The 10,043-nt window shown below is 37.7% G+C and overlaps 1 protein-coding gene across 1 annotated transcript in view; it reads right to left on the bottom strand.

Moving 5' to 3' along the window:
- The window catches only part of Gabrg3 (gamma-aminobutyric acid type A receptor gamma3 subunit), a 749,929-nt gene that overhangs the window by 74,365 nt on the left and 665,521 nt on the right, over positions 1-10,043 (bottom strand). The window contains exon 6 of the mRNA XM_008833637.2: positions 7,327-7,464. Within this exon, the coding sequence (XP_008831859.2) occupies positions 7,327-7,464 (138 nt within the window). The remainder of the gene's footprint in view (positions 1-7,326; positions 7,465-10,043) is intronic.

The following is a 10,043-nucleotide window of genomic DNA, read 5'->3' as shown; positions in this document are numbered from 1 at the left end:
AATGGATGGGACAAGAAAACATTATATTGAGCAAGATAACCCAGATCCAGAAAGAAAAACATTTTCTCTTACTTGTAGAGCCTAGATAGCTCTAAATCTTTAGAAGTGTATAACCTGAAGTAACCCTAGAAGTCAGTAAAGTAGAAAGAGATCATTGGTGGAGAGGGAAGGGAAGGATCTCTAGAGGAAAGATGGAAGGACACAGGTGCTATCAAGGGGGAAATGGGAAATATGCAGGCACGTATGTATTATATATATATATATATATATATATATATATATATATATATAAAATGGAGTTATGACACACAAGGGATAATGTTCCCTCCATTAAATGTATGCTATCTAACAAAAACACCAGTGTCAGTCATGGGAAATCTCCCTTTGAGTTGTTGATCAGAGTAGTCAAAGACTCCGAAACCGTATAATCTGTTGCCATTGCCCATGGTTGCCTCCCAAAATTTGAAGATAAAACCTTACTGCTATAGACACCTTTCTTTTTGTAACTTCCTGTTTTCTCATGAAATAGCCATACTTCCATCTAATATTATCCTCTTTTTTTTTGAAACAGGATTGTACTATGTAGCCCTTTCTGGCCTGGGACTCACTATGTAGACCAGGCTGCCTACAAACACATAGAGATCTGTCTACCTCTGCCACCCAAATGCTAGAATTAAAGGCATGTACCACCATGCCTAGCCCATCTTGTTTTTTCTTAAGAATATGTTATTTCCATCTTAACACCCTTGTTGAGTAACATCCATATCTTAATCATCTCTGGATCTGTCTCTACTGTGTTTCCCTTGGGTTTTGGTCAGTTGACAATAATATGTATGCATTTTGTGTGGAATGTGCAAGAAATTTCATGAACCTTCAGAAGGTATCCATCATTCTCTTTTACAGTCCCATAGATTTGTAGCTCATCCTTTTAATAAAATCAGGGGTTGGAGTGCTCAGTCCGGGCTACATGCCCACATTCCCTCTAGGGAAAAGACCCTCTTCCTAGCACACCTTGCAGAATGAGCGTTTTCTTTTCAACACTGGTAAGTTCTGTGGAATCAGAGGTTTTGACTTGCAGTTTTTGATGCCTTTTCTCCATAGTTTCAGAATAAAATAACAGTGTTTGGAGTTGATGCAAGGGTTAAGTAAAAGTTCTTACTCCAGATTCTGTTGTATTGTAAGTCATCCTACAGCCAATTGTAGACCTGAGGTTGGAAATTTGCAAAATGGTCCTGAAGCATCTTATAGTGGTGGAAAATAAGAAATGCTAAGATACCAACTTCATACACAAACAAAATTATGGAGGTATATGAAAAGGACACAGACAACAACTAAAACACAATCATCAAAGTTAAAATGCAACCAGAAAAATAAATCCAGAAATTCTGGATTACAGTCCAAGTAAAAATATATATCATCAGATTTCTCTCCCTTTCTTTCTCTCTGAAATAATGGCTTATATGGGCTCTAACTATTGAGCTTTGTTGATGCTCCAAATTAAACAGTTTCTCATGTTTCTTTCTAGTCTCTATACCCTGACTGATTGATTTATGTTTCCTGGAAGACCTAGCAAATTCTCCAAAAGATGAGCTGAACAGGACTTGGGCCTCCTCTCTGCAGGGTTTCTTTCCTTCAGTGTTCTGTCCTCTCAAGCCACAGAGCCTGGTGTCTTCAGATAGTTCTTAATGTTGTATCCATCTTTCGTAGCTTGCTTCTAGAACTGTTGATTTGCTATTTACATTCAGAAATTGTGAAGATAGTGATAATGAATTCCCATCTAGCCCACACTCAGTTTCTTGTTAACAAATTACATTGGTATAGTTCTTCTGTTACAACAAGTAAATCAAGATCTATGCTTTGTTCACATTCTCTTAGTTTTCTACTATCCTTTCTATACTGTCCTCTAATCCTGAGCAGGATACTGAATTGGATTTAATAATCACTTCATAGGCTCTTCTTGGTTGTGACCTTGAATGAGATTTCTCTTATTTGTGATGACCTTGAGTTTGAGCAGTGTTTATCAAGTGTTTTGTACAGCAGTCCTGAATTGTGATTGACCTAATGTTTTCTTCTTATGAGACAGTAGTTGTATATTTGGGGTAGAAAACAATGGAGGTAAACTGTCATTGCTATCAATCACAGCAGGACACATATGATCAACATATTTCAGCATTGGTAACATTAGCCCGGTAAGAATTCCACTCTGAGTCTGTGTCTGTTATTCTCTTTGAAGAAAGACATTGTATAATACCCATATCTAACATCTACACAGTGATTGAGAATTATGCACGAGAGATGGTCTATTATTCCCATTTTTGTTTGTATACATTTATATATTCAATCATTTATTTATATCTCCTGACTCATGAATATTTATTTTATACTTGGGTTATAATCCAAAATTACTGAATTTGTTTCTCTGGTTGCATTTTAACTTTGATAATTGTGTTTTAGTTGGCTTCTGTGTCCTTTTGATATACCTCCATAATTTTGTTTGTGTGTGAAGTTTGTATTTTAACATTCCTTTTTTTCTGCCTCTATAATTTGTTTCAGGGTCATTTTGCAAACTTTCAACCTCAGGCCTACAATCACAGTAGGAATGACTTACAATAGGGACAAAATTTGGACTGATGACTTTTACTTAACCTTGCACCAAAAAGCTATTCTTTCTGATGTAAACAAGAACAAGCTCACTGAGCCGTGTGACTTGGCACATGACCTTGATGCCTCGGCATTCCACTTTGCCCTCCACCAGAGATAGTGAATGAGTGTGGGTGTGCTTGAATTAGCATATAAAAGCCCTGAGGATGGGTGTATTTGTATTTATATACTCATTGGAAGCTGTAAGAATAATTGAGAAGTGTGTTTGACATTATGTTTGTGAGCTATTTTAGGCTTAGGGATCAAAGCATCAAGTTGTCTGATAAAGGTGGATCCAAGCTTGTATCTCCCCACTTCATGCTGGAGAGTATTTGAATATAAATATGGATGAGGTCTGTCTCAGGAGCACAGTTCCATGAAACATCAAAAGGAGCAAACTCTCAGAGTATGGGTCTACTCTTAGCTATAAAACTAATGCCAAGAGTCAGACTGATTGTTTATTCAGGTATCACTGTAAATATGGCTTAGAAATGCTGTAATCAGCTACTTCTTTAAGAAACTGCTATTCCTTTTACTCAAAGCAGTATTAGAAAACAAGTTCCAGGGGCTTGGTATGCTCACGACTCCTGAGTATCATTGCCTTTAGGACTTCTCGACTGACAGATGCAGGAAGTGTATGTGTGTATTTAACGCTAATATAACACTCTTCCATATATATATATGGAGCACTATATTAGTGTATTATATATAATATATATAACACTCCATATATATATGGAGTGTATATGTATAGTGTATATGTATTATATTTATATAAATTAGCAAATTTTATCTCACTGACATAGGCTTAAACATGGAATAAAAAAGAAAAATATACAAAATTTTTAAGCTTCACGATGATTATGAAAATTAGTTAGACAGTGTTGCCATGCCTAGACTACCTTGATAGAAACTGGGTAAGTGTTCTAGTTTCATTTCCATTCCTGTGATACACACCCTTTAAAAAAGCAATTTAGGGGTATATTTCAGAGGAAAGGCTGTATTTCAGCTTACAGTTCCAGATTATAATGCATCATTTTGGCAAACTCAAGGCGGGAGTTTCAAACAGCTAATCATTTTGAATCCATAGCAAAGAGCCAAGAGGAATTAATGTATGCATTCTCCCTTGCTTGCTTGTGCTCAGCTGCATTTCTCCACTTTTACAGGGTTCAGCCCCGCCCCCAACCTAGGTAATGTTGTCACTCACAATGGGCTGGGTCTTCCCACATCAATTAACTTATTAAGACAAGTCTTCACAGACATGCCCACAGGCCAACCCAAAGTAGACAATCCCTCACTGAGATCCTCTTACCACTTGATTCTAGGTTGTGTCAAATTGACAATTAAAAGTAATCATCACAGTAGGTATAGTTGTTCTCTTTCTTCCTCTTTGTCTCTGTCTCTGTCTCTATCTCTCTCTCTTACATGCATTCAACTAGCCACAGCTCAATAATAGTATCATATCATCATATCATCTTCGTAAGACTTCAAAAAACGCCTTAGAAATATTGTTTCAGTGCTGGAGAAATGCCTTATTTGTGTAGTTCCTGCTACAGAAAGGAGAATGAGGACCTTTAATGAATGAACAACCACAATAAAATATTTTATTTACTTTTTAAAATGGCAAAAACAAGCTTGTCTAGAAGACAAATGATTTTCATGATGGTACCTTAGGGTAGCCAGGTGCTGACAACACCTCTACCTTATCAGTCAGATCCCTTCATAAATCCTATTAACCATGTTTCTAAAAGGGAAGTGGGTACTTGTGGAAAATCTTGTGACTGGTTTTGCCTTTTGCCTTACATACCTATCATGCTGGAATGCAGTGCTTCCTGTTTCTTATCAGAGGGAAAACTATGTAAGTCACATGGTTTCCAGGAATCTGAAACTTAGAGAAACTGAAACTTACCATGCTAATAGGGCATCTGACCCGCTAGATTGTAATAGGACACTAGTCTGCCATGCTAATAAGGGATCCCATATGCTGTGTTATGATTGGACTATTACCCTTATATGAGCCCATACTTTCCTGCAATAAAGCAGATCTGTGTCACTGAACCTGGTCTCCTGCATCTGAAGGTGGCGACACTAGCGCGGACTCCTCACCAGCCCTGGAGTCAAGACTGGAGGACTGATCGGAGGAACTGAGAGAGCAGGAGAGTGACTATAGCTGGAGGAGAGCAGCCACAGCCGGCGACCACAGGTACTACCTGGAAACTTCCTCAGCAAAAGTAGGGGAGGGTCAGATCTTCCCAACCAAAGACATTTATGAGACCTCTCTGGTAAACTTACCAATATAAGACTAAGGATGTTAGGGGAAAATACGGTGAATAGCATGAGATCTGCCTGAGTTGTGTTGTTCTTAAAGGAAGGAACTCCAACTGCTTCCTACCTGGAGATAAACTGACAGGAACAATCCTTTGGTTTTGATTTCAGTTCTTGAAGATAGAACAACACAAGAATGTGATCACCAAATATGGATATTGCCTGGAAGAGTACCACATTTGAATCTGTAATGGCTAAATGCTAAAGGTTTGTCCCCACAGTGGGGATATTGGGAGGCTGTCAAACATTTAAGAGGTAGGACTCTCTTTAGGTCATTGGTGATGTGCACATGACAGAAATAGTGGGAGTCTCCCCCTACCCCCTTTCTTTTTTTTCCTTCAGGTCACAGGCATGAGGAGAGAATCTTTACACCACCATGTGCTTCTGCTTGAACTGTCTTACCACAGCTCAAAGTTGCAGTGCCAGCTGATCGTGGACTGAAACCATGAGCCAAAATAAACTTTTTGGCTTTATAAATTTGTTGCTTCAGCTATTTGTTACAGTAATGGAAAGCTAACATAAAAAGCTATTTGCCTTTTTATTGTTTTTTGTAAATACGTATTATAGAACTAATGAGACCATTTCTTAGTTCACGTACAGCCAACTGACAGCTAAATTCTTAGTAGAATAATAGTGTTGATGTGTGATCACAGACCCATCCACCGTTATCCGTGCACAGAAAGATTAATTTGTAAGCATATGAATCAGATATTTTTATCATCCAAAGCCTGTTTTTCTCACAATCACACAAAAGATGGTTTTTGGTTATTACAAAAATGATACAAAAACTTATGGTTGTAAAGCTTTTAAAGAGTATGAACCTACATTCACTATAATTTCTTTTTGGATCACAATAGCACCTAGCATAATAATCATTAAAAAGTTGACCTCAGTGTTTCATCTTCTTCTGTTGACTGCTTTCCTGGGCTAGAATTTTGTTCAAACCAGTTTTTAAGTCAGTTGCATCCAACCTCCCTTTGTCTTCCTCTATCCTTAGCATCTTGTAGAACACCAAGAAGGGACGAGCAGCCTTCATATTTGGCATTCAGATGCTGGAATAATCTTCCCTATTTGGTAGCCCTCTTAAGCAGTTTTGCATGCTAAGCAATTTTGGTGCATCCCAAGCCCCCAGAGAGTGAAAGCAGATTATAAATGTAGGCGAGTCAGACGTGGGAAGAAATCACCTCAAACATTTACTTTCCTGCTGCTTCCAGAGTTCACTTAAATAAGTTATAATCCTTTATTCTTTTAATATCATCACCATTTAATATTAAACACAAATCTCTTTCTCAACTGTACCACCATGAAACCTGTAAGAAATTTTTTCCTTTTCTCCTTTAATCAGCTAGTTCTTTAAGATACTTCTTTATATATAGATGTACATTATGAAAATCTTCAATTAATATATTTAATTATAAAAAGTGACATATTACTCTAATCACTAATGAAATAAGTTTTGAGGGATTTTAAGAGCCAACAGTATTCTTATTAACAGAGTAAGATCTCTATAAAATCTAACTCTAACTCCCATCTTTACCCCTGCCAAAAGAAAATCCATTGTAGAGTTGACTAAAAATCATTGAAATACAAAAAGTGGAAGACAGAAACATAAAACAATAAAAACATACTAAAATATGGTAATGGGTATATTGTTTTCATGTAGTTAGTTGCTTATATTATACATAAATGATCACATAATATCAAATAACCAGTTCAAGCTATTAAATTTTTTTTAATTTCTGAAATAAGTTTTTTTATTAAAAAGGAAAAAGCTAAAAAGTAAAATTCAAATACATTTATAGCAACTTTTTTAGTTGTGACTTCTCAATGATATTTGAATTGTATGAATGTGGAAGTTGTAGAATCTGCAGTTAGTAAAACAAGTTCATAAAGCCCAGTCTGCCCTAAGCAATCCAGTTAGGGTTGTGTAACCCAGTCAGTCTGGAGTAATCTAGTGTGATTGTGTCAATTCTGCCATCCCCGAGCAAGCTAGTTAGAGCTGTGTAAATGCTATTGTTCTTGAGCAATCCAGTTAGCTTTATCCACACCTAGTCAGTCCTGAGTAATTCAGTTAGGTTAAGAGACACAGTGTAGACACAGACTATACTTAAAAATATAAATGAATTCTAATTGCTTCTATCTTACTCAAATTTAAACACTTAAGGTATTTTCACTTTTGAATCAGCTATACAGTCTCAAATATCAGTAGGTCTTGTGTATTGTCCCAATAAAATTCATTGCAAACATATACATGGAAGAGTTTTACATCAGGACGTGGCTATAGCCTTGGATGATGGGATAAATTCAAATCTTTTCTGTTTGTTTGGTTGTTTGGAAGCTGACCTCTTTGTTATCTCCTACCTGCAGATGTTGTCACAATTTCTGTGGTGTTTCTGAGGCCCATGAAGTCAAACTGATAGAGTCGCCATGATTTCTGATCAGCTGCCTCAACTGAATTTTTCCTCCAGCGATAAATCATTTCTTCTTTGGGGTAGCCATCTAAAAACAGAGCAAACATTAGCACCTGGAAATGTCGGCTTGCAAATCATTAAGTTAAAATATATTTCCAATTGACAATCTAGTAATAGTTACAATTTTAGGCCCTCATTGCTCTCAAATTTTCCTCAGGAACATAGAAATTCCAAAAGACATACATACATACATACATACGTGTGTGTGTGTGTGTGTGTCTTTATGATGACCAAGGGGTACATACATACGTGTGTGTGTGTGTGTGTGTGTGTGTGTGTGTGTGTGTGTCTTTATGATGACCAAGGAGTTACAGAACCAAAATCCTAACCACATCTGCATGGATGCAGTAAGTGTGAGGCTGCTGCCTCTATTTCTTTAACCTTGGTGGTGGGTTGACCTTTCAAGAGTGGAGGTGTTTGCCAGTGTGGTAGGAACTGCACTAGCTCTGTTATCCCAGCCTATGCCCAGGACCTAACATTTATCAACCAGGACCACCCTTATGTGAATGGTAGAGATTGCGTTCTTGGAAATGCCTAGCATGCGCAGCAGCTCACATTAATCTTATAGGATTGAATATGCCAGTCTGGACTGTCTGACTGGCAGGGCAGGAATTGCATGTGGACAAACGCACAGTGTATGTAACTCACCTTAACAGACAAAGTTCTTCAGTATACACAGTCTCATGGCACACTCTCCTACGCTGTAGGCTTTACTCTTGTTACTGCCTAGTCCAGTACTCTTTGTAGTGTCCAAGTAAACTTTCATTTCTGTTGCTTTGTCTAAAGGGTGAATTTATTCTTTTCCCAGGAATCCCTTCCTCTGCTACAGTGGTGACCTGTGCAAGACAGATTATTTCTCTTGCAAATAAGGTCTTAAGTGACTATATTAGTTACCATGTGAATTGGGTATGTAGAGGGGGGTCATCTTGCCTTCTGAGAGTCACACCTTCCTGCATGCTCCCACTTACTCCATGTGTGTTTGTAACATGATATAAAGAACCCGAGGCCCTCACCATAAACCAAACAAACCTTGGAGCTATCTTCTTATACCTCAGAATCACTAGTTAAAATAATATTCTTTATAAGCCATCCAGGCTCAGATGTTTTGATATAACAATGGAAAACTGTCTAAAACAGTCCTACAGGTATTAGTCTCTAGCTTGGATCAGCAAGTTTAACCTCTTTAAGGCACTAGTTCTAAGGTTGTAAATGAATTCAGGAAGCAAGATGTAGGTTTTTCTTCTACTGTACGCCATCTTGGTGCCTGGTGAGGGCGGGATGCCATGCACCCTGCTTTTACTAGAGTATTACTGGGGTTTAGTGGTTCCCTGGGCCTGCATTAGATAGTGGAGAGCCTGCTTCCCTGGCTGCATTTCTGCTCTTGGATTCATCTTTAGTACTATTCTTAGAACAGTACAGCTTACTCTGTGCTGGAGTTCTTCTGACCAGAAGGCTGACCTTCAGTACACCTACTTTCTTTGTCTTGTCCTTTCAAGGGCTCTACAGCTACCTCTGTGCCACAGGTCTTGCCTCACTCCTGAGGATATCTCTACTCTCAGGCTGTCCCCAGCACCTGAGAGCATAGCCATTATCAGCTCTCTATTGACTCATATCAACACTGAAGGTGTGTTTCTGGACATGTATGCCTCATCTTGAGTTATCCTGAGCACAAATAGCATTACACTGATGTACTCACACTTCTGTAAACACCTCTGCTGGTGAACACTGATGCCTAAACAGTTATCTGTCATTATTAATTGTCTGTCCTTACAAATTTTCTTATTTCATAAAACAGAAAAATGACACATGCAATCATCTGGAATTGTATTTATTAACTTGGTGTTATGAATAATGACCAGTTTACTCATATTGTATCAGCACTGACTACATTCTTGCTTAGACTCAAACAATATTCCACAGTGTGAACAGACCATGTTTTGTTTATCCACTCATTTAATCTGTTGAGTTCACTTTTCACCATTATGAATAATGTTACTATGAACACTTTTGTCCAAGATTCTGTGTTGGCTGTGCCCTTCCTTCGATTTTCTGTGAACATACAACTGTTCTAAAGCACAAATGTGTAGAATCTAGAATCTTGTCATTTTGAGGAACTGCCAGACTATCTTCTAAAGTGAGCTCACTTTAAAATTCTACCAGGCAAACCCAACGTTTTATAATAATTGTGCTCATTATAAAATTGTACCTCATTGTCTTTTAATTTTTATGTTCATGATTCAATTTAACTTTTAAAAAAATTATGTGTATAAGAGTGTGTCTGGGTATGGGTATATGCATGTGAGCGCAGATGCCTATGGAAGCCAGAGGCGTTGGATCCTCCAGGAGCTGGATTTGTAGGTGGTTGTGAGTTGCCTGATGTGGTTGCTGGGATCTGAACTCAGGTGTTCTGAAAGAGCAATACATGCTCTTAACCACTAAGCCATCCAGTCAGCCCATGTTCATGATAACTGATAAACTGATAAAGTTTTCATGGATTTATTGACCATATGAATGTTATTTTTGGCAATATGTTATTAAGATCTTTGGCCATTTTGAAATTAGATTTTTATGTTGATACCTTTTAAAGATACATGGCATATAAGTTCT

The sequence above is a fragment of the Nannospalax galili genome, unplaced genomic scaffold (genome assembly GCF_000622305.1).
Source record: "Nannospalax galili isolate Female #2095 unplaced genomic scaffold, S.galili_v1.0 scaffold135, whole genome shotgun sequence".
Taxonomy (NCBI): Eukaryota; Metazoa; Chordata; class Mammalia; order Rodentia; family Spalacidae; genus Nannospalax; species Nannospalax galili.
The sequence above is the reverse complement of the archived record's forward strand: the minus strand, read 5'-3'. Positions and strand labels throughout refer to the sequence as shown.